The 25,007-nt window shown below is 36.9% G+C and overlaps 1 protein-coding gene across 2 annotated transcripts in view; it reads left to right on the forward strand.

Moving 5' to 3' along the window:
- PPP2R5E (protein phosphatase 2 regulatory subunit B'epsilon) overlaps nt 1-25,007 on the forward strand; it is a 153,151-nt gene that overhangs the window by 123,317 nt on the left and 4,827 nt on the right. For both annotated transcript variants that reach the window (XM_012777661.2, XM_012777662.2), the window contains exons 6-13: nt 9,174-9,304; nt 9,453-9,512; nt 10,493-10,601; nt 12,011-12,064; nt 12,169-12,219; nt 14,317-14,436; nt 18,218-18,345; nt 20,403-20,504. In XM_012777661.2, coding sequence (XP_012633115.1) covers nt 9,174-9,304; nt 9,453-9,512; nt 10,493-10,601; nt 12,011-12,064; nt 12,169-12,219; nt 14,317-14,436; nt 18,218-18,345; nt 20,403-20,504 — 755 coding nt within the window. The remainder of the gene's footprint in view (nt 1-9,173; nt 9,305-9,452; nt 9,513-10,492; nt 10,602-12,010; nt 12,065-12,168; nt 12,220-14,316; nt 14,437-18,217; nt 18,346-20,402; nt 20,505-25,007) is intronic.

Raw genomic sequence — 25,007 nt, forward strand, 5'->3', positions numbered from 1 at the left:
TATTCTCAATAAAGATACTTTTCATCTATGTTAGGATGGGTGGGAAAATGGTTTCTTTAGACCCAAATGAATTGCCAAACCTTGAATTATTTCATTGGGTGGATTATTGTGGCAGTAGTTTAGCAGCCTATTCTAAAGATTGCTTCCAACCACTCTGCAAATCTGAAAAGCAGTCAGTGGTTGCTAAGAGACATACTATTCAAGTATCCCCATAAACATATGTACTGCTGGAGATTGCTATTTAGTAATTTGTACTTCACATTTGCAGTTATATTTAACTGAAAGGTACTGTAATTATCATGCAAATTATGCAAATCATGTAAATCATTCAGCCTGTCCTTAAAAGTGACCTTTTGTTGGCATGTTTTTAAAAACTCAAGACAAATTGGACATGACACAAACCTGTTAAAACCTGTTAAAAAATTTTAAGTTCTAAACTGAAATAAATTCCAAAAGGCCTTGAATCTCAGCCCTAATACAAAGTACAAAATAATACTATTTTCCAAACAAGTTCCTGGAATATGTCAAAATGTTTACATTTCTCTTTCAGAACCTATAGCAAATAAGAAGTTAGAGAATTTATTTCTCCCTGGAGTTTTATCACCTGTTACCAATTAGCAGTAAATCACTTCATCCTGTCCTGTCCAACATGTAACTCAAAAACTTTTAAAAAAGGACTGCACTGCTCTGACCTGTGCACCCAGAGCCAGCCTGTTACTTGTACAGTTGCACTGGGCCCTGTGCTTAGATGGGCCCTGTGCATGGTTCATTGCTCTGCCCTTGCTGTCTTGAAATTCTTAATACTTTTTGAGCAAGGAGCACTGCGTGTTCACTTTGCCCTAGCCCCACAAATTAGGTGGTCCCTGCCTGCATCCCATGAGTGCATCATCAGTTAGCACAATAGCTCTTTCTTGAAATGCTGACCAAATTGGTTGGGTTATCTTAAAATTTTAAATCACAAGGTTTTCTTGAATCAGATAGAATGTTCAAGGGGGAAAAAGTGGACTTCTTTATTTTGTGGAAAGAATGCCTGAAATTTGGAGGAAAATAAAAGCATGTGACCCAGCAGAGTTGTTCCTATTTGTATGACTTACACCTTTGAAAGTCCTGCTTGCATTTCCATAGGGGTTTTAAAGTCAGAATTGCTAGAATCTTATGATTGTAACCTTTGATCCCTTGTCTCTACTATCCTTTCTGGGTGGTTGCCCATAGGTCCCTTCATTTCACATAGGGGTTCCCTTGAGTTGTTCTGATTCACTGAAGTCAGTTTACCTTTGGCTGTTGTTTCTTTGTTCTGAGCTTTCTCCATGTGCATTATTTGGTCAAGGTGAAGGTATTAGGAAGATACTCAGTTTTCAGGTAGCAGAATAGCAGAAGTTGCAAACAAAGCCAGAAATATGGACATCTGATTTTAGTGCTCTGTGACAGTTTGGATGCAAAACATTTAGAATACCAATTTTATTGATTGTCTACTAGAAGATTTCTGATCTTTTCTAAAATTACTTTCCATGGAATAGGGCAGGGCAATTACATTATTATGGTAGAGGGCAACAGGGTTTTCTGCTTGAAGTCTTACTCTTAATGACTTTTTAAAATGGTTTTTTTTTTTTTTTTTTTTTTTTTTGAGACATAGTCTCGCTTTGTTGCCCAGGCTAGAGTGAGTGCTGTGGCATCAGCCTAGCTCACAGCAACCTCAAACTCCTGGGCTCAAGCAATCCTCCTGCCTCAGCCTCCCGAGTAGCTGGGACTACAGGCATGTGCCACCATGCCTGGCTAATTTTTTCTATATATATTAGTCGGCCAATTAATTTCTTTCTATTTATAGTAGAGACGGGGTCTCACTCTTGCTCAGGCTGGTTTTGAACTCCTGACCTCGAGCAATCCTGCCTCGGCCTCCCACAGTGCTAGGATTGCAGGCGTGAGCCACCACGCCCGGCCATTTAAAAATAGTTTTAATTAACAAAGTGTAATGTCTTTTTAAAACTCAAATATATTTATATGGTTTTTAATGACATATAGCAATCCTTTGCCTCATCCTTTCCCAATCCAGAGTCCTATTCCCTGAAGGTAACCACACTCAAGTCTTCTAGGTGTTTCCACATATTTATCTCCATATTTCCAAATAGCACGCTTGATCTTTCATTTTAGATTTTATCTATCGATTTTCTATTATAGGCTATGATATATCTCCCTCTATAGCTCCCTTCTCCACCACCAGTGCTAGATCACAAAATCAAATTATAGTGTTTTACATTAGTGCAATTGCATACATATTGTTCATGCCTGACGCACATAATTACATTTCTTATAGAGCTTTAAAAAAAATCCTGGAATTAATAGTTGCCTTATTTTTCACTGGCTTGCTTTCCTGTGTATTGGTCACTAGTTCGTCCCTTAATTCCCTGAGAGCACCTTACAGATCTTCTCAGTATGGCCTGTTCATTAGCTAGCTACTCTATCAGTTCCTTTCTCCCTCCCTCCCTCCTGGAGGTCATCTTGCTTTAATTGGCACTGGTTGCTTCCCCGAGGCTGTATCCACAGTGGTCATCTTGGGACTTCCCTTTGCCACTCTTCTAGACTGAGTTTTCACTGGCTTAACTTCCTCTCATTTTGTGGAACATAATCTTTAGATGCTTCCTAAGAAAGCATGAATGGGATGTAATGTTCTGAGATTGCTTGTCTGAAAACATCTTAATTCTGCCCACACACTTGACTGACATTTTGGCTAGGTATAAACTTGCAGGCTGGAACCCGTACTCCCTCAGATGTTTTTTAAGGAATTGTTTCCTTGTCTTCTAGCTTCTGGTGTTGGTATTGAGAAGGCCTGTGCCAGCGGAATGCCTTATCTTTTATAGTGACCTATCATCTGTGTAAGCTTCTGAGATCTTTTCTTTGTCCCCAAGTCCAGAAAGTGATGTTCCTTTGTGTGGGTCTTTGTTCATTTATTGTGCAGAATGCCTAATGGGCTATATCTATGTTGAAATCCATTGATTTTTTTTCCTGGAAAATTCCATCAAATTCCATTCTTCCTCAGATGTTTTTCTTTTCTCCATTTTCTGTTTTTCTGTCTCTGTGTTTCTCTGATAGCCTATTATTCATGTATTAGACCTTTTGGATCAAACCTCTAGTTTTCTTATCTTCTTTCTTTTATATACTATCTCTGTCTTTTGGTTATACTTTCAGGGGTAAATTTGCTCATTTTGATGTTCCAGTCCTCTGCTGAACTTCACATTTGTTATATTTTGAATTTCCAAAAGCTCTCTTTTATTTTCTGAATATCCATCTGTAATGGCATTCTGCTTTGTTTCAAGGATTCAATATATTTATCTCTGGAGATTTTATAGTTCCTTTTTGCAGTTTTTTAGTACTCTTTGCATTATGCCTGTTTCCTCTGAGTTCCTTATAATTGTTTATGTTAGAAAATCTGGTGATCCTTGACTTCATAGTCATAGTTACATATTAGTCTACAAAAATCTGCTTAGAACCTGTGTGGGTGTGCATGTATGCACATGAATACATGTTGATATTTGTATAGCTAACACTTGACAACTGGTAACTTTCCATAAGATAATTGGGCAAGGATCTTGCCATTTCACTGGAAAACCCTCAGATATAAGTGTATGTATAGATCTTTTCTCTTGAGGCTATCAGAGAAAAGGACCTTCCAATCTCCTGACTCACCTGGTATTGGGAGATTGGGAGCTCAGTCAGGGAAGAGGGAGGATAAAGGTCTAACTCTTTAGTACACAGAATTTTGTTTAATCCGTTATTTTAGGTAAGTACTTCACTTAACTTCTTCAAGACTATATAGTTGCTCATTCATTCTCTCCAGAGGTAGGTTGTAAATCTTTAGTACACTCCATGGAACAGGGTTTTGTTACTCCTTCTACAAACTTTCGACCAGTCCTCTTCTTTTTAGCTTCTTCTCACACCCTTGCTGTCAAATATATCTGGTGCCTTCAATTCTTAAGCCTTTTGAGGGTTCTCTGGTGTGAATTGGCCTGTTTCTTGTTGGCTTCCCTTCCTGCTTGCAGAATGGAAAAACACTTAGCAGAATGGAGAAGGAGGAAACCTAAGATAGTCACCTGTGGTCATCCACTTTCCATCTTTGAAAAGTTTACAAGTATGTCTAATTTGCTCTCCAACCCTCTCTGCTCTGTGCCTTTCTTCCGTTCTTTTTCACTGTCATTTCAGAGAGGTTTCAAGAAGAGAAAGGTTCAATCCCCCATGTGTAACTGGAAGACCCTTACTGCCTTTTTCATTTCACTCTTCTCATTCCACTGTAATTAATTATGAAGTTCAAAAATGGGTTCTTTGGCTAAATCATTACAGAGTTCATCCTTGTTTGTTAGCTTTAGGAAAGCTTATTTTTTGCATACTTGAAGCCAGCATGTTGACAGGTCTGTATTCACCTTGGAAATTCTCCAGCTTCTTTTCTTTGACCACAAGCTGTGTCCTGTCTCACTGCCTATTTTTGAAGACTATATATTATGGATGGCACAGTCCATCTTGGCATTTACAGGTACAGGATTATATTTCTCATAGCTTTTTTTGTGGGAGTGTTTGGGAGTATATATATGACTAAGCACACTGCATATTATTTTGTTTTGGAAATTAGAGCTCATCGCACTCCCCCTTTTTTGACCTTTGCACTATTTATACTTATTTCTTTTCTCTCGTACATAAAATCTTCAAAAGTGTGTTCTATAGAGCAGCAGAATAGTTTAATACTGCAATTCATCTTTCTCATAGAACATGACATATTTAATATTTGTGGCTTTGTAAACAAAGTTAGGTGCTTAGTAATGCATTTTCTTTGAGAGCCTAATGAAAACATTAGTTAAATCATTTTTGTTTAATTATTATGTTTTCATTAAACTCAAGAATAACAGTATATAAGCATAATTGATTCAAGTTTAGCTAACATCACATGCCCACAAGCTTTCTCTTAAAGTTATTTGCAGATTATTCATTAAGCTCTGCAACACTTAAAAATAGAAAACCAAATTAAAACACAGAATTTAAGAGATTAATTATTTCCATTAACAAGGAGTGGGACAGGTGGGGTAGAGATCTTATGTCATTTTGAACATGTCATAGATAAAAATATATCGAGTCTATATTGAACTTTTTTGCCTGTTAGAGCTTTTCCTAGAGCCTTTCCTAGATAGAATGTTTTCCTGTGGAAATGTATTTTTAACTTACTCATTGCCTCCCCTAGTGGGCTCCAAAATTGTTTAACACTGTGTATGCCCAGCAGTGAGGACAGTTTCTGGCACATAGAAATAACTCAGTAGCTTAGTATATATTTATTTATTTTATTGCTGAATGGGCAGAGACATGTTAACAGCATCTTCTATTTGGATAGGCTGTTAGTAAGGGCACGTACCGTTGAATCTGCTGTGAACACTCATGGCCCACTTATAACTCCTAGTTTCTTCATGGATGTCACTTCCTCTAGAAGTCTTCCCTGATCACTCTACTTCCTGATAGAGTCAGTGTGTCTGCTGTTTGTTTATATAGCATCCTGAACCACTTATCATGCTGTTTATTTACCTGTATCTCCCCCTTAGAATAGGCTCTGAGAGAGCAGAGATTGTCTCTGTCTTGCTTATCATTGTATCCCTGGCACCTTGCCCACTGGTTGGCCCTTAATAGGCATACAATAAATATTTACTTGAAATACTCATTTTTAGAATGAATGAATGGATGGGTGATGGATGGCATTGTGTAGCCAAAAATTGTGTCCTGTCTCACTGTCTATTTTTGAAGAGTGTCTTTCAGTTTGTGCTTCCTGCCATATTTGAAGGGCTATTTTTTTGCCCATAAGTCAGTCTTTCATTCAAAGAAAAGCACATTTGATCGTTGCCCATCAAGTTATTCTTCTGCTGTCATTCTCAGCCTTATATTTTAATCATCTGAAGTCAAGCTTATATATGTCTTGATAGCTTTTTCAATAATGATGGTTATCTGCCTTCATTTGTGTGCTGTCTATGTTCTTGAAATGTTTTGTTATAAAGATATTAGAACTATGAGTTTTGCATCATTACAATAATGATGAATATAAAAACCTCAGTAAAATTGAAGCCAATCTCCAAGTTTGTTCTTCATCCAGAGGAATTTACCAACATGATTTTTAAAAAGGTAGCAGATTTATTGAGTTATAGTTCATATACCACAAAATTCATTCTTTTAAAGTTTCTAGTTCACTGTTTTTTAGTATATTTACAGAGTTTTACAACCATCACCATAGTATAATTGCAGAACATTTTTATCATCATCCAAAGAAATCCATACCCATTACTCCCCATTCTCCTTTTTGTTGCTATGGATTTGTCTCTTCTGGATATTTCATGGAAGTGGAATCATATATTATTTGGCCTTCTTTGTCTAGTTTCTTTTACTTAGCATGATATTTGAAAAATTAATTCATGTTGTAACATGTATCTTCATTCCTTTTTGTGGCTGGATACTATTCCATTGTACCACATTTTGTTTATTCATTCATTAGGTGATAGGTGATGGACATTTGGATTGTTTTAGTTTTTGACTATTATGAATATTGCTACTATGAACATCTGTGTACACAATTTTATATGGACACGTGTTTTCAGTTCTGTTGGGTATATACCTGGGAGTGGAATTGCTTAGTCATATAACAACCCTGGAAATTTTGAGGAGCCACCAAACTGTTTTCCAAAGTAGCTACATCATTTTACATTCTTACCAATGATATATGAAGATTCCGATTTCTGTACATCCTTGCCAGCACTTTTTATTATCCCTCTTTTTGATTACAGCCATCCGATGAGAGATATCTCCTTGCTGTTTTTGATTCACATTTCTGTAATAATCAATGAAATTGAGTACCCTTTCATGTGGTTTATTGGCTGTTTATATAGCTTCTTTGGGATTTGTCTATTAAAAAAATTCTTTGTCCATTTTTAAATTGGACTGTCTTTTTACTGAGCTTTAAGAGTTCTTTGTATACTGTGGATACTAGTCTCTTACCAGAGATTTGCAAATACAGTTGAGCCTTGAACACCACATGAGTTGGAGTGCCAAATTCCCTGCACAGTTGAAAATTCATGTATAACTTTGACTCCCCCCACCTACTGATAGCCTACTTTTGTTGGGAAGCCTTACTGATAAATAATTGATTAACACATATTTTATATACATTAATACATATTATATACTATAGTCTTATAATGAAGTAAGCTAGAGAAAAAAATGTTAAAGTCATAAGGAAGAGAAAATATATTTATTATTCATTAAGTGGAAGTAGATCATCATAAAGGTCTTCATCTGCATTGTCTTCACAATGAGTAGGCAGACAGAAAGAAGAAGGCTTAATCTTGCTGTCTAAGGGTGGGTCTTGCTGTCTCAGGGGTGGCAGAGGCCAAAGAAAATTTGTGTATAAGTGGACCTATTATAAGTTGGTCAAGGGTCAACTGTATCATCTCCCATTCTGTGGGTTGTCTTTTTTACTTTCGTGATGGTGTCCTTTGAAGCATGAATGTTTTTAACCCTTTGCACTCGCTTGCTTTTTTCTGGATTCCTTTATTCTACTTGGGATTTAATTTTTTAAATACCCCAGATTTTACAAAGCGTGGCAGTAGAATAAAAAACTAGAGTTTCTTTTCATACAAACTTATTTATTTGGATTTTTTAATATTTCAAATTATTGATACATTCAAAGAGTAATTTTAATTAATCTCTATAATTTTGTTAACTGTGTCGAGTCACACTCGACATCCGAGTGCAGAGGGTTAATTTTGATGAACTCTACTTTATTTTTTCTTTTGTTCCTTATGGTTTGGTATCATATCTAAGAAACCATCACCTAATCTAGGGTCATAAAGACTTATTCTTATGTTTTCTTCTAATTGTTTTATGATTTAGCTCTTACCCTTAGGTTGACTGTCCATTTTGAGTTAATTTGAGTATATGGTATGAGGTAGGAGTCTAACTTTATTCTTTTGGCTTGTGGATATCCAGTTGTCCTGGCATCATTTGTTGAAAAGACTGTTCTTTCCCCATTAAAATGTCTTGGCATCCTTGTTGAAAATCAGTTGACTGTAAATGTTATGGTTTATTTTTGGAGTCTCGATTCTATTGTTTTGATCTTTGTCTTTATTCCAGTATCACACTGTCTTGATTACTATGAGTTTGGCTCCATAATGCTAAGTTTTGAAATTGAGAAGTATAAGTCTTCCAACTTTGTTCTTTTTTTCCCCAAGATTATTTTGGCTTTTCTGGGTCTCTTGTATTTCCATATAAATTTTAGAATCAACTTGTCAATTTCTGCAAAAACAAAGCAGCTGGAATTTTTTTATTCTAGGGTTTGGATTGAATCTCATTTGGCCTGAGACTTTAGCTTGTTACCTCTTTTGGATTAGTTGTATGAGTCTCATTATGAGTATATAGATATGATGTTATCAGGATTCAGTTATTAACTTTAGATTACAAATGATTGGGAATTTAAAAATGTTAGTCATGTATAACAAACATACAGAAATAGTAAATGTTCACTTCAATGAATATTTACAGAATGAAGCACGCCTATGTAACAAGAATCCAGATTTAGAAGGAGAACATTGACAGTATCATTGGGAATTTTTTGGTGTGTGTTTTGGTTTAGATTGTTTCATTTACCTGTATGTTCTGGTAGAGCTGAAGGCTTATCTTAACTGTATACTTGGAATATAAGCTCAGTAGCATAGTATAGTGGTTGAATTACACAGACTTTCAGCCTTGACTACTTGGGATCAAATTCTACTATGTATTAGCTGTGAGACCATGGGCAACTTACTTAACCTTTTTGTGTCCCATCTTCCTCATCTGAAAAATGGGGCTAAAACTAATTCATGGGGAGGATTAATACATGTAGATTATTTCAAAAATTGCCTGATGATCATAGAAGTGCTACATGTATGTTAGCTATTATTATTATTGTTATTACTGTTACGGTTATGTACTTCTTCACTAGAACATAAGCCCCTTGTCTGACTTATTTATCACTCTGTTCCTAAAGACTAGCACTATGCTTAGCACATACAGATGCTCAATAAACTTGTGAGGAAGGAAGGAAGGGATATTAAATAATGAGAGATAGAATTGCTAAATCCTTCACTGCCTTTGACAGCTATATTGTATTTCATTTACAACAGCTTTTGGAGCTATTTGACAGTGAAGACCCTCGGGAACGGGACTACTTAAAAACAGTCTTACACAGAATTTATGGCAAGTTTCTTGGTCTTAGAGCATTTATCCGAAAACAGATTAACAATATTTTTCTAAGGTAAGTGGAGGGTGGGGGTAGAAGAAGCAGCAGCTAAGTTGGTGTTTTTTATAGAATTATTAAATAAACCTCAAATATTTGAACACGGTGTACTGATTTCTTTCTACCCCCCACCCCCGCCTGCCTTTCTTTCCTTTTCTTTTTTAAGGTTTGTTTATGAAACAGAACACTTCAATGGTGTAGCTGAACTGCTGGAAATATTAGGAAGGTAAGCACTTTTTAGTGACTTGCTAATCTCAGGTGAATGTCATTCTGAAAATTAGGTTCAGGTGACATAGGGAACTGCTGCCCTAGATCTCTTGCTGTATGTACATTGGGTCGCTCTCATTTGTGCTTATTAGCATGTTCCCCAAATGACTCTATAAGACACGATTTCCTATTTCCTTTGCTCCACAATTACGCATTGCTAGTTCCACTGGAATGACTGGAGGAGCTAACAGTTCATTCATTGCTACAGAGATGATACATCTAATTGCAGTCAGGCCAGTTACTCCAAAACATCTTAGGTTCATTAGTTTCTAGGCTATCTGTCCTTTGTCATATGTGTTCAAAGCAAGTTTATAGTAAATTGGAAAGATTGTCATTTTCAAAAGAACTGTGTACCCAGGTGTAGTTCTTGAACAGCTGCTGCCTAGAGTAGTGGAATGAATTGGAAAGACATTGCTGTTATGTAAGCTTCCACACACAAGGGAGGGTCATGTGACTGGGCAATGAAATTACTTAGTCTTTCTTCCTAATATGAGGAGAAAAGGAAGGTGGAATCACAGGGTTTTCTCTCAGTGACTGTCCTAGGCTGGATAGAGATTTCAGGCATGAGAAGTGTTGTCTGGAAATGGAAACAGTCATATTTAAAGAGGAAGTGAGCAAGGCAGGCAGTTATTTAGAGAAGGAAAAGGGAAGGAAAATAAAGAGTTTTTGATAAAGAGCTTTTGGGAAGCATCCAACTAATTTTAAGAGCACAGGAGCCTTTGTTGGCTTATCATAGGCAAATTTTCTTCCTCCCTTAATTCCTTCCTACTGAAATGTCTTTTTTGAAGTAACTAAGAAATTTTGGATGTCACTGGGATGGGTATTAGGTTGTTCTTTACAAACATAAACCGATTAAGTTTAACCAATCTCACAAGAACAGTGTGTCTCAATTTAGCTTGTGGTAACATTGCTAATTTGTGTCTCTTTTCTTTTTCCTAGTATTATCAATGGCTTTGCTTTACCTCTTAAGGCAGAACACAAACAGTTTCTGGTGAAAGTGTTGATCCCTTTACACACTGTCAGGAGCTTATCTCTCTTCCATGCCCAGGTAGAATTTTATACTATTTTTGGAAGCAAAAAGTTGGCAAATTTAGTGTATCTTTGATATTTCCTTAATTTCTTAAAAAAGAGACTTGCTAAAGTTTAAAATACTCCCCGAGGGAAATATAAATGTGTATATTTTCTTCTGTGCACAGTAGAATGATGGGAATGATGGGAACAAAGAGCCTTTGTTCAGTCATCTCATTTTAAATGACTTGCCTAAGTTCACACAGTTATATACTGAACATATTGCATATAATGTATGTGAGTTTTCCAGATGTAGATCTTTGGATAGATGTAAGCATTTTTTAATGTTTTGAGTATTTTGTTCTGTCTTTACTTTGCATTAGTTTATCAGTTGCCTTTTGCTCCCTCTAGTTCATTCACCATTTCCTCACTTTCTATATACAAATAAATACTCTCACAAGTAAACAAATCGATCAGTATTTTCACATCTTTTTTTAAGCCCTCATCACTTTAAAAAGCATACCCTGTCTTGTCTCCACTCTAATTTCCGTGCTAACACTGTCTTGCATGGTAAGCATGTCACAGAGAGTAGATCATTATCTCGTGGTTTTTTCAGTTTTAGTATTTCAGACATCTGACTGCCCCCGCCCCCATGGGAACGTTTTGAGTTGCTCAAAAATGTACATTTTTCTAAGCAGTATTCCTCTTTAAATGTGAAATTTTGTATTTTGAGGAAAAATTAGTCCATATGTTTCTAATTTAGAACACCACCAAAATGTTGTTCTGTGACAGTAGTGTTGTTGTCCAAGAATCTTTACAAGCCCTTTTACAGATCTTGCCTTTAGTTTTTGAAATGGGATATCACATTTGGTGATTATTTAAAAGAATTCTTACTTTGATGTGTTAGCAACAGATGTAGAATTCTTTTTGTATTTCTCCAATTCTTACTGGCAGACACAACCTTTTATTTCTCCATGAATCTGCTTTAGTTTGCATGTGCCATTTCAGACAATCGGCAAGGTTTTTAGTAAGTGCCTGCTTCCCACAGAGGACTCTTCTGGGACCACAGTAAAGCCCAGAGTTGTTGATGGTAGCGGAAAGAGAAAGAAAGCCCATGAGATGTGGCTCAAACTGTGTGTAGCTGAGATACTTTCACGATACACTGAATGTGATATTTCACCTCTGTTTTTCATTAGCTGGATACTTCATGTTCCAATACTCTTTTTTACAAATTCCCCTGGAGCCTTATTAGTGTCAATTTTTGGCTTGAAAAAGTGGCTTTTTATTTTGTTTCATATATATTTTATTTTATAATAGTTAAAATGAATCAAATGTAAAGTTATTAAAACCAGTCCAGAAACTTTTTTAGGAAGTTTTAATAATATACCTTTTGAACCCTTACTATATAGAATGTAAAATTTTGTCTTTCATTTTTTTTGTTTTCTTCAGCTGGCATATTGTATAGTACAATTTCTGGAGAAAGATCCTTCACTCACAGAACCTGTAAGTATTTATTCCATAATTTAAAAACACTGAAGGAAACCACCTTTCCTAGAAGCGTATATGAAAAAATTAAGTGCCATTTGTTTTTCTCTTTTTCATTTTAGGTTATTAGGGGGTTAATGAAATTTTGGCCTAAAACGTGTAGTCAAAAAGAGGTAAGTAATTAATGTCAGAAAGTGTTAATAGCTTACTAAATACTTTGCCAAGTGCCAGGCATTGGGCTAAGTATGTGCAAAAATACACTATCTCTTCTGAACCTCACTGTAGCTCTATTAAGGGCTATAAAATTTTGTTTCACTAATTATGAAACTGTAGAGAGGTTAAGTACCTTGCCCAAGAACACTAAGAACAGGAGATTAGGCCAGACCCTGCCTCCCTGACCTCTGCACCTTGGGTTTTTATTCACTGTGGTGCTTGGCATCAGGTGAGTGCAGGCCAGGCCCCAGTCATGTGTCCAGTTGTCTAGCTCTGTTGATGTCACTTTCCTAGTGACCTCCTTCATAGTATGGAGGTTTTACTGTCACTGTAGGAAGATGCCAAAGCAACCTGCCCAAATACCCACTTGAAAGCATAGTATAGATGGAATCTTACTGTCTTACAATTTATAGTAGACCTTTAGTTTCAGCCATTCACAAGTGACCCTGGACGGTTCAGACCTGCAATCATTTGTATCTTTGCTGAGAACTAGCTAGGTGTGTACTACTGTGTGAGGTTGTTGTCGGGGAGTAAGTGAGGCTTCTTGGCTTAGAGGTGGACCTAATTGGACAGCAGATCTGCAGATACTCTTCTGAACGGTTAGAAGCCATGTGGAAAATGGCCCAGAAAATAGGTCAGCTGTTAGTTTTATATTTTGATAGACTTTAGGAGAACATCTATGTGTACATGTCGACAGATGGAAAGGGTCTACTGTATTTTCCTTTTAGAGGAAAACACCCTTCTTCTCAAATTAACTTCAATTCTCCAAACCCTATTTTATACAATTTGAGATCATCTTATTTCTTAATACCTGTTAAATAAAATTAAGCCATGCATTGCTACCCAGGTGCATCTCAAGATAAGAAAGCATTGCCATTTTTCAGACTTAATTTTTTTTCCAAGGTAATTATTTTTTTCATGTCTAAGTAGGTAAATTGGTTTTTATTTCTCTGTCATTTTTCCATTATATTTAAAACAATCGACTTCCACTATTGATTTGGCTCTGTATTGTGATCTAAATGCTCTGTTTGTCATGGCATACAGTGCCGAGGCCACGAGATTTCTTGTGCTCTGTAGAGAGCAATTGTGTTTGTATGTAAGTGTGGAGAATGGGTCAGTGTGTGCTATTGAGTTTAAAGTGGTGCCTGTATGTGGGTGAGTCTGCTCATTTGTGTTTCTAAGACTTTATCTGTTCTGTATATCCTGGAGGGGCACCTAGCACATTGCAGGGGCTATAATAACTATCTGGCAAATGACTACATTTGGACTTTTGCTTATCCATGTAGGAGGGCCACCCTCCTATTGTTTTAAAAAAGCATTCAGGGGAGATTGCTCAGTTGCTAGCAATAGAGAGGAGAGCCCTACAGGGAAAGTACTGCTTCCCAGGAGCCCCAGTGTGGGGTGTAAGTTCTCCTTATTCTGTGTAATATACATAGTGAATAGAGTAGTTTTCCAAGTAAGTAGAATTATATTTGCAATGCTGTAGGGAACTTGCTTTGACGAAGTACCCTATGGTGAATTCTTTTTTTTTTTTTTTTTTTTTTGAGACAGAGTCTCGCTTTGTTGCCCAGGCTAGAGTGAGTGCCGTGGCGTCAGCCTAGCTCACAGCAACCTCACACTCCTGGGCTCGAGTGATCCTTCTGCCTCAGCCTCCCGAGTAGCTGGGACTACAGGCATGCACCACCATGCCCGGCTAATTTTTTTATATATATATATCAGTTGGCCAATTAATTTCTTTCTATTTATAGTAGAGACGGGGTCTCGCTCTTGCTCAGGCTGGTTTTGAACTCCTGACCTTGAGCAATCCGCCCGCCTCGGCCTCCCAAGAGCTAGGATTACAGGCGTGAGCCACAGCGCCCGGCCCCTATGGTGAATTCTTTGTGAAATGAACATCTTCTAAAGTGGGATAATACCTGGCTCATTTGTATTTGGTTTTATGTGTAAATTTTTCTTAAAATAGTACAAACTTAAAACTAACTAAAACTCATTAATCCTCACTGCTTATATGGATTTTTTAATGGAATGCCTCATGTTTTGTGTTTTGCTTGTACTTACAGGTCATGTTCCTTGGGGAGCTGGAAGAAATATTGGATGTGATTGAACCTTCACAATTTGTTAAAATTCAAGAACCTTTGTTTAAACAAATTGCTAAGTGTGTATCTAGTCCCCATTTTCAGGTTAGTAGTAAAGAGAACATGAGCCAGAGTGAATTGCAACATGAATTAATTTGGGTTAAATTTTATTTGTGTTGAAAAAAATGTAATGGACACTAGCTACCTATTGTTTGTTTGCTGTTTTCTCCAATGATGATAATAATTTTAACTATAGCCACCTTTATCTTGAGTACCTACTATATAACAGCAGTAATGGTGCTTTCTGTCCAGTAATGTTAATTCTCATAACACCCTGCAAGGAGGGCATTATGTTTTTTACAGAATTACAAACGTGAACACCGAAGCTTAAAGTGGCAAAAAGTGTTTTGGGTAAATTGCTGAATAATTGGGCTGGTAGGGTTTCTATAAGTGTGTAAGAGAGAATGCTAAATAATGCTTAAAAGGAAAAGAGAACCCTAATATTCCATACTGTGCTATGTGCTTTACATACATTATTTATAAACTTCACTTTATCCTCTGAAAATTTTCTAGATTAAAAAAAAACAATAAGGCTCGGAGAACCCTTTGCTCAAGGTCCCAGGTTCACAGGCAGTAGAGCCAAGTTTTGATCTTAGGTGTAGCTTCTTGCTAGAGCCCATAACCTTCCAGCAGCACTGCTCTGCCTCCTCGTGGCTACTCGGGGGAACACAGGGAACTGTTTTCTTGAGGTCGTAGCTGCAGTGCTAGGGACCCCACCAGGAGAAAAGAAGGTGATCCGGATTGAACACACTTTAGGTTTATCCTTAGGCTGTCTCACTGAAGGTCCATATCACAAACCTGAGAATTGACTTTTTACGTACTGCTTGTCAGCACAGAACCACACCTCTAACAAGTGTGGTGGACTTTTCCCCTAAGCTGTCATTGTCCTGCATAGTCAGAAATATTGGCTATTGCTTTAATTTTTGACCTAAAGACATGTTGGTATGTTAAAGCAGTGATCTTATGACAATCTAACAGTTGTGCCACAAAACCAAACAAAAACCTCAAAAAACAAAAAAGTAGAAAGTATTATATCAAGTGTTCAGATATAACACATGCCTAGATAAAATAGAGAAATTACAGACTGGTATATAGATATTTTGATATTACCCAGGGCCTGTAGTGCACAAACATCTAGAATGTTTACCTAATTTTTCAGATTTCATCAGGATGTTTTTAGTATCATGGAGGTGAAGGGAACAGGAATCTGTTTTAAAATATGCATCACCATGGAGGCTTAAGTAGAGAGACAGTGTCTTAGTTAGCTAAGGCTGTCGTAACAAAATGCCATAGTCTGATGGCTTAAACAATAGAGATTTTATTTTCTCACAGTTCTGGAGGCTGGATGTCTGAGATCAGGGTGCCAGCAGGGTTGGTTTCTGATGAGGTCCCGCTATCCGGTGTGCAGAATCCCCCCTTCTTGCTGTGTCTCACATGGCCTTTCCTGCTGTGTGCATACACAGAGAGGGGGCGATCTCACGCTCTCCTTCCTTTATGGCCATGGGTCTTCTCTGATTTACACCCACCCTTATGACTTCAGTTAACCTTGATTATCTCCTAAAAGTCCTATGTCCACATATAGTCACAGTGGGGTTAGAACTTCAACATATGAATTATGGGGGGGGGACATAATTCAGTACCTAGTGGAAAGAAACAAGAATTTTAAATTTTTTGACAGAAGTAAACCTGAAAACAAAGGCAAGAGGCTGTTTATTTGTTACGTGTCCATTGGTTGATCCAGCAAACATTTATTGAGTACCCACTCTGTGTAGTCAGACACTTGTCATTGTTTGCCCCAGGTGTGTCACTGGGGTCAGAGGTTTCCCAGTAAGTGACGCTGTCACTGTGTGTAGAAGGTGGGTACCAGGAGAGTAGTGGTTTTGTGCTAGTGTCAGACACAGTAATTTTTACTTTGCATAAATAACACCTTTTCTCTTTAAGGGGCTGGATATACTTTCTTTCCATAAGTGATTTTATGTATTAAAAAGTAGATAAATAGAAATTAAGGTACTCTTTAGAGTTAAGTAGCAGGTGTAAATATTACACTCATAATTGGATGAGGGAAAATCCGAGTCCCTCCTCCTTTACTGGCATCCTCCTGTGGTCTAACTGAGCATTCTTCCTTTCAGTCACAAGGTTCAGAACAACCTCATTCCCATTCCTCCTTTCTTGCAGCCCTTTCCTTGCCTCGTGCTCCATCCGCATCAGCTATCCCATTTGCTTGGTTGGTTCCCAAACACACTGACCTTGTTGGTGCCTCTGCTCTCCTTTTTGCAATTCCATCTACCTGGAATGCACTTACCTTCTTTCCTTCATTCTTCGAAGCCCAGCTTAAATGCCACCTCCTATATTACGTTCCCGCCGCCATTCTCTCCCCCAAATCATCTGGATTATTCATTCTGCTCTTTCTCCTGGTGCTTTCGTCATGTGTCTGATTCAGCATCTGTCACAGTTTATGTTGGATAGGCTCATAGACACCCACTTTCCCCACCAGCATATAAACTCCTTAGGGATAACAGAATAAAGAAGTTAAGAGTCGAGTCTCTTTTGGAGTCCGTCACTTGCTAGTTGTATGACCTTGAGCCAATAGCTTATCTTCTCGGAGCCTCAGATTCCTCTTCAGTAAAATAGAATAATGGTATCAATTTGGTTGGTTGGTTGTGAGAATTTAGTGAGATAATATATGTGTGGAACACTTAGCACAGAGCCTTGGCATATAGTAAACATTTAATCATGATTGTTTTATTTGTATGCCCAGGGTCTAGTACAATGAGTCTCAGGAATTTTTTGGACCAAGTTGAGTAATGTAAATGTAAAGGTTCTAATTTCTCAGAGTCTATTGGTGGGTACATCTTCTACCATTTTGTTCCCTTCTAAAATGTAATTTCTTAATCTATATGACTGAAGGAAGCTATTCTTTTTCCTTTCCCCATGTAACAATCCTTTTTAGAGATTTTAGGTTTTGTTTTTGAGGTGTTCCTTGAATTCATAAAATTCAAGATAAGCAAGCCAGGCCCAGCAAATCAAATTAGAGTCAGTTGATGGCATGATAAGCAGAGAAAAGGGATCTTAGCTAGCAGGTGGGTGTAGGTGCAGCCAGTGTACTGGCTTGTCCAGTTCAAAGGAAGGGACCAGAAACTAACTCTGGTAGGAGCCCTGAAAGTGAGTCCCCAGCTTTTTGCTGGCAGTGTAACCTTGCATAGGTTACCCCATCTCTCTGAACCTCTGTTCTTATCTGTAAAACGAGCACAATGGTACTACTTCTTGGATGGTGGTGATGAGGATATTTTCTACCTACTGTAGGCACAGTGCCTGCCCATAGGGGGTGATTAGAACGTGTGGCCCTCTCCAGGGATGGGTGACTATGGGTTTTTCTCATCAGCTGTGACTGAACGCCAGCCACATGCTGGGCCCTGTGGTTGATTTGAGTGTGTAGGATGAAAGAGGTGAGCTGGGAAGGGAACCTGTAGGATGCTAACTAAAGTGATCGGGACAATGGTATGGGATGTGGAAGGAGGGCAAAGATGTTTGCAGCATGGGAGCTTTGTCAGGAAAATGTAGAATCAGATGACATGGGCAGAATTAGAGGAGTATATAAATTAACAGGAAAATTTACTTATTTTCCTTACTCAAATTGATGAAACATTTTGGAACATGAGGGATTTTAAATCCATAAAAAATGTAAAATATGATTAATATTTAATTTTATGTTTGAATGAATGATTTAAAAACAGTTTTTTAAAATATTTTTCTTTGGAAAGATTATAATTTTATTTTACCTTTGTCTTTTTCTCCCTCTTAACATTTTATTTTTCTTTTCCCAAAGGTGGCAGAAAGGGCACTCTATTATTGGAATAATGAATACATCATGAGTTTGATAGAAGAAAACTCTAATGTCATCCTTCCCATCATGTTTTCCAGTCTTTATAGGATTTCGAAAGAACATTGGAATCCGTAGGTTTTCAGTTTCTTTCCTCCCCTCCCCTTTCTCATCCTTTCCTCTCTCTCTCCCTTCCTTCCCCTTTTTCTCAATAAAATGTCTTGAATGCTTTGTGCCAGATGCTGTGCTTGCTGCTGAAGACAGATTTGTGAATAGATAAAATCTCCCCACCTTTTCAAAATTCACTGACTGGTTGGAGATACCCACAAATAAACACATATTTTGTGCTGTTTTGTTAAAATATCTGTTTACTTGAGAGGCTTCCTGACTATCTCTGAAGGTAGCAAGATATTTTGGGGGGATGCTCTGGGGCTGAGAGGAGAGGTTTGTGGGTATAGATGGAGTGGCAGTGCTCAAGCTGAATCTTAAAGGAATTTGGCAGGTGGATGGGATGGGGAAAAGCCCATTCAGACAGTGGGTCCATGCAGCACACAAAAAGGCACAAAAATGTAAAAAGCACCTATCAAGTTCTGAGACTTGTGAGTTTGGGAGAGGGCTAAGGTACAAGGCTTTTTGGGGAGAGTTCTGGAAGGTAGGCTAGAAAAGGAAACACAGGGTTCACATGGGCCTTCACCAAGCTAAAGGCTTGTAAGGAAGGAAATGTCCTGACTAGATTTGCATTTTAGCAAGATCATTTCTTAACAACCAACTCAGTCAGTATACATATTCTCTTGGAAAAGACAGAGTTTAAAATCTTCAAGGAGATGTTTAATATCCAGCCCCATGAAATTAAAGTATTCTATATTTGAATGACCTTATGTATTTTTTCTGTGGAATGGAAGCAAAATTTACTATGGCATTAAAATATTAGTAGGTGTAATTCAGTATATTCATATGTTTGTCTTTGAAATTTTTGCACGTAATTTAAAAAAGCATATTTTCTCATTTTTCAAATCTGCCAAATTTTATTAATAGACCTTGTAAAAATAAGGAGGTGGTAAACAATTAAATCCCATAAAGATAGTCTCTTGAGGACCTAGAGATGGTTCTAGCACGTGTCTAACTGTCCAGTGTACTGTCTTTAGTACTTCTCCATCATTGCCCTTGTGAGGAAGGTCCTTGGAATCTTGACAGGAGGGAACCTAAATTTTCCTTTTAATGGGCACAGGGAAGAGGCTACACAGCAAATGCACTTTCTTGTAAATGTTTTAGAAACATCAGACTCATGGTTTATTTAATCTGTGGCTTAATTTTTACCAATGCCTTTTTCAGCGGTATTGGGAGCATGTTTGTTGCAAAACGGAAGCAACGGATATTTTTGCAGAGGGTAAAGCTATTTAGACTCCAGTCTGAAGCTGTCAAACTCATCATTGCACAGACCTCACATTGCCCAAGAGCTTATTTTTCCACTAGATAAGTATGGGCCACCATTTTGGCTATTTAGCTGTATAGTGTTTCAGAGCTAATAGCCATTGCCAGTTTGCCACTTGTCTTACCAACGTATGTATCAGGTCAGCAAGGAGACAAGCAGGAGTGGGTGCACTAAAGCAAATCACAGCCAGACAAATAACTCATATTAAACTGCCCATCTTACAGGGGCTTGATATCATATCTTTGCATATGAATCATTTTTATGTACATATATATGTGTGTATATGTATATATAAAATATTTGTTTCTATGGGAACAGCTTCTGATGTTGCTGAATTATGTATATTATTACTTTAAAATACTATGCAAATCCAGGTGTCTAAGGTTGGTCCTATCACAGGTGCTTCTTTTAGAGTAAAGTTGCTTTATTTTTGTACTTGCCTTTTTATTAAATGAAGTTATTCATTGCCCACAGACAAGTTTATTCTGGGCACCAATAATTAATAGAGGGCAAAATTAGATTTTTTTGTTCTAATTTTACCACCCCTCAGAAACATATCTGGCCTTGAATAGTAAAGAATAAACCTCTCGATGTGGAAATGAACTGTGGGTCACTTCTAGGTGTTCCAACTAAAAAGGGATGGAGACAATACACAGTACAAGGAACTCATGCAGACCAAAGTTGGGCTTCTGCTTTCTTCATTCAGCATCCCAGTATGTAAGACTAACTAATATGCCCCCATTTTTCTGTGCTTCGCAGGGCTATTGTGGCGTTAGTGTACAATGTGTTGAAGGCATTTATGGAAATGAACAGCACCATGTTTGATGAGCTGACAGCCACATACAAGTCAGATCGTCAGCGGTAACTTTTTAAAGCTTTTTTGTCAGCTGTGCATAAAACTGTTGAGTTCTTTCCTTGCTCTTTGCTGAAGTTGGCTAGTTGTATCCCAAATCATAAGCAGCACAATTTTATTTATGGTCATGCATTGCTTAATGATGGGGATATGTTCTGAAAAAGGTGTCATTAGGCAGTCTTCTCATTGGGTGAACATCATGGAGTGTACTTCCACAAACCTGTATGCATAGCCTACTGCACACCTGGGCTATATGGTACAGCTTATTGTTCCTAGGCTACAAACCTGTACAGCAGGTAACTGTACTGAATACTGTAGGCAATTGTAACACAAATCCGCTAGGTAAGAGGAATTTTTCAGCTCTGTTACAGTTTTATGAGACCACCATGGTATATGTGGTCTGAAACCATTGTTATGCAACACATGACTGTATTTGTATATTCATTTTTGCACGCTCATTAGCTGTGTCTTTATTAGTGTGCCACTAGGCAAAAAAGCTTTGTGATAGTATCATTTTGATAAAGACTGCTTTTCTCCCTTCCTTTAATACCTCAGTTCTGCCTCAGGGTTAAGAGCCTGGCATGTAACTGGTGTCAGGCCCATTTAAGAAGACCATCAAGTATTAATAGTTTGCTTCCTGGCTTTACTCCCATTCTAAACTTTTACTTGAACTAGCATTGGGCTGATCTTGTATTTCACTCTAGCAGCAGGAGGGATGAGGTACCATTTATCTAGCTCTTTGGCCCAGAACTTACTAGAACCTAACAAATTCATTGCAATTTAAAGAACAGTGAAAAGAACATGCAGCTTAATAGTCTGGTATTATACAAATCTTGAAATGTTTAAGACCATAGGGGAACAAAAACCAGTGGAACCCTTTACAGTAAATGCTTATGGCTTAGTAAAGCCTGTCTTGATTTCATTTACACAATTCTTCAATTTCGTTATGTCTTATTCAGTATGTTCAACTTTCTAAAAGCTGTACATGGAGAAATTAAGGGAAGCCTAGAGAGCTCTTAATAGTTGAACTTCTGCCTTTGGCTTTGATCACCCAAAAGCAAATGTTAGCTTTGCATATTACAAAACCATGGACTTTAGAGGGATCCCAGATGTGCATGCGAGTATTCATACCCAGGACCTTGGTGGACCTCCTGAGCAACGTTATCTGTGGTTCCCTTGCTTCTTTGCTTTGCCTGATTTTTAGTGTGTCACTTGCATTTTGCTAATAAAAAGCAATGAAGAGAAAAGTTTGGTGGCAGAGGGCAAAGAACCATTGCAGTGATTTATTTAAGTTACCAGGGAAGTGTTTTATGAAAAGCAATGTAATTATGGAATATGGCAGGTGTTTAGCTATAGATAGAAAAGGTTGAAATTTTGTATCAGAATATTGATATAAATATCAATTATGGAATATGTCATGCTATATTTGAAATTTGAACAACTTTTAATTTACTATATTAGCAGTTGTTGCAAGTCTTTAAATTTATAATAATAACTCTCCTTGCCCCAAGCTTAAATTAAAATATTTTTAAAATGTTACTTAAATAGGTTAAGGGCACATTTTAATACTGTGATACACCATTAAGTGTGCGTTAAATGTGCATTGTACATAAGACCCTCTCTTTTAGAGCAACTGAAAGCTCATTATTATTATCCTAGTTGAACAAGGATTGAATCGGTAGAATCCCATCAAGAATATTGAAGGCCTTATTTTAAAAATACTCAAATCAATTGTTTCATATTTAGTGAACTTCATTAATAAAACTGTTTTCTGATTATTTTGTAATCTAAAATAAATAGATCCAACCCTTAAGAAAGATAAGAATTAACTAAGGGGACTAGGAAGAGACAAAATTGTGAAGGTGATTCTGATATTCTTGTATATTAAAGTGATTTATAATGAGTGGACTTTCTTAATGAGAGAAGAATTTTTTAAAAGCAAGGGTAATACTTTGTCAAAGAAGCAATAGAAGGTTGTACTGACAGATGGAAACATTGGTTTCTTTGTAGATGTGGGAATGGGAAAAGAGAATGAAGAGGTTAATTTGGTACTCTCAGAAGAACTGAATGGAGGATTATATTTCTGGATGACATGAAGTTAATGATTTCAGTTCAGATCAAATTTTTAAGTGTTATAAATCTGAAAATGGTGGGTGGAATGAGTATTTAACACTGTTAGGCACATATGCCAACATTAGTGCTATGTAAAATTGCAATTGGAAGAGAATTTGACAATATCTCCAGGGTGACAATATAGTTTAGTTTTAAAATTCCCACCTACAAAGAGAGAGAAAAGTGGGAAAGAATGGGGGTGACCGTAACTATATCAGAAATATTTAGAATTTTTCAAGATAAAGTTGTCATCATGAAAGCTGTATGATAACGTAACGTAAAGCTCATCTGGAAGAAAAGCCCCACAAGACAAATTGCATTGAATGCCATGAAACTCTTGATCAAAAACATGAATAAAACATTTTAGTAACAAGATAATGAGTGCTTTGTTGATGTCAACACTCAGTTTGACTGCAAATTAGGGCATTGTGCACTTGACACATGGTGAGCTGTTTTTTAGATGAATAAAGTTCCCAAGCCCTTGCTTACCATCCCCTTCTTCCTCCAAATAAAAAGTCACATGCACTGAAACTTAACAGCATATATAGAATTGATTTATATGTACTCAAATCAGTGTTCTATGCTAACATTTATTTAGACCTAATATTATCCCTAAACTGTACCAAGAAACAAAAATTGATAATTTGCCAAGCAGCTTGCTTATGTTAAGAATTTGAAATTCATAATGATTAGAGGATTATCTAATCTTGCCCCTATTGCCCTATAAATATAATTTTTCAGGGTCAAAATTACCAAATAGTTTAATTATATGAAAACTGTTACACTCACTGAAATTCATATTGTGCATTTTGAGATAACCGAAACTAATTGTAGTAAACAAGGCCTAAATTACCAAAATATTAATTATGAAATAATATTAATTACCTTATTATATAATTCATTATTCCCTCAAGACTCTAGTGGAATGAGAATATAAATTTACTTTAGGTTTTTCTAGAGATTTGGGGGGATATTTGAGGATGAAGATTAATTTCTACTGCTCTAGGTATTAATATACCTTTTAATAATATTGATGACAACGTAAAATAAGGCACTGGAATTACATATAGATTTTCCATAACCCATGTGGAGTTCCCTGAGTAAAAATTGTGCTGTGGCTGAAGTTAAATCCTTGCTAAATGAGGTAGTGCAAGGACCGTATCTCCATGTTGGAGATGGCAGAGCCCCCGTTTTCAGGAATTATCTGAACTCCTGGATTCACAAATATTATCTGGATCTGCTTTTTACTGGTTCATTGCAACATGAGGAACCAGGGACAGTGCAGTGAATTATTTTTAATAAATGTGAATTCATTTAACTTACAATATAGTCATATATTCTTGGATGATGTATACTTGTTTGATGTTAGAACATCTTTTCTTTTTTTAAAATATGGTAATTAAAAAATGTCCTTAGCAAAATAAATTTTGTTTGACCCTATTTTGGATATCTGGTTTTGGGGCAGCTTTTACAAACAGGAAAATCCAAAAGTCTGGAAATCAGTAGTAAAATTGATACTGAATCAAATTTGAAGACTTGGTACATTAAAAAATTCATACATAATATATCAATAAAGTTCTATCTAGGTAATTAATTAAAACTGAAGTCACAAGTTTGGGTTTTTTTTGGTTTTTGTTTTTGGAGACAAGGTCTTGCTGTCTCTCAGGCTAGAGTACAGTGGTGTCATCATAGCTCACTGCAACCTCAAACTCCTGGGTTCAAGCAATCCTCCTGCCTCAGGTGCATGTCACCACCATGCCTGGCCAATTTTTCTAGATTTTTGGAGACAAGATCTTGCTTTTGGTCAGGTTGGTCTCGAACTCCTGGCCTCAAATGATCCTCAGCCTCCCAAAGTGCTAGGATTACAGGTGTGAGCCACTGCACCCAGCCTGAAATCACACATTTTTACTTCTTTCTAAACTGCTATGGAGTTTAAATTTACAAAGGGTAGGAAAAATAGTTAAGAATAAAGGGAAGGATATGTTTTCTGGACCTGCTACATTCTCTGTATCAGTGTTATCTCCAGCTTCCTTTTTGAGAAACTGTAATATTTAGAGATAAAGAAAAATTAGATTCTAACTAGGCCCCAAGTAAAAATCACTAATGTGCCTTTAGTTTTAGGATAATTGATACATATAAATTGTCCCCATTTTTCTTTCTCAGTAATTTTAAAGTTAATTTTCTGATTTGAGCTATGTACAAATGGGTATTAAAGTATTCTTGTCATCTCTTACTCTTCATTAATACTACTTTTGTGTCTCTATGAGTTAAAAAACAAAAAAAGCTTGAAAGAGGAAAAGCAAAAAGAAAACCACCCACAAGCTTAATGCCAAAAATTTTTTGCGAACCTTTTAGAACATATGTAGGGAAAACTATGTTAAGGGGCAGTTATTGCTGGA

This window comes from Microcebus murinus, chromosome 6, assembly GCF_040939455.1.
Source record: "Microcebus murinus isolate Inina chromosome 6, M.murinus_Inina_mat1.0, whole genome shotgun sequence".
Taxonomy (NCBI): domain Eukaryota; kingdom Metazoa; phylum Chordata; class Mammalia; order Primates; family Cheirogaleidae; genus Microcebus; species Microcebus murinus.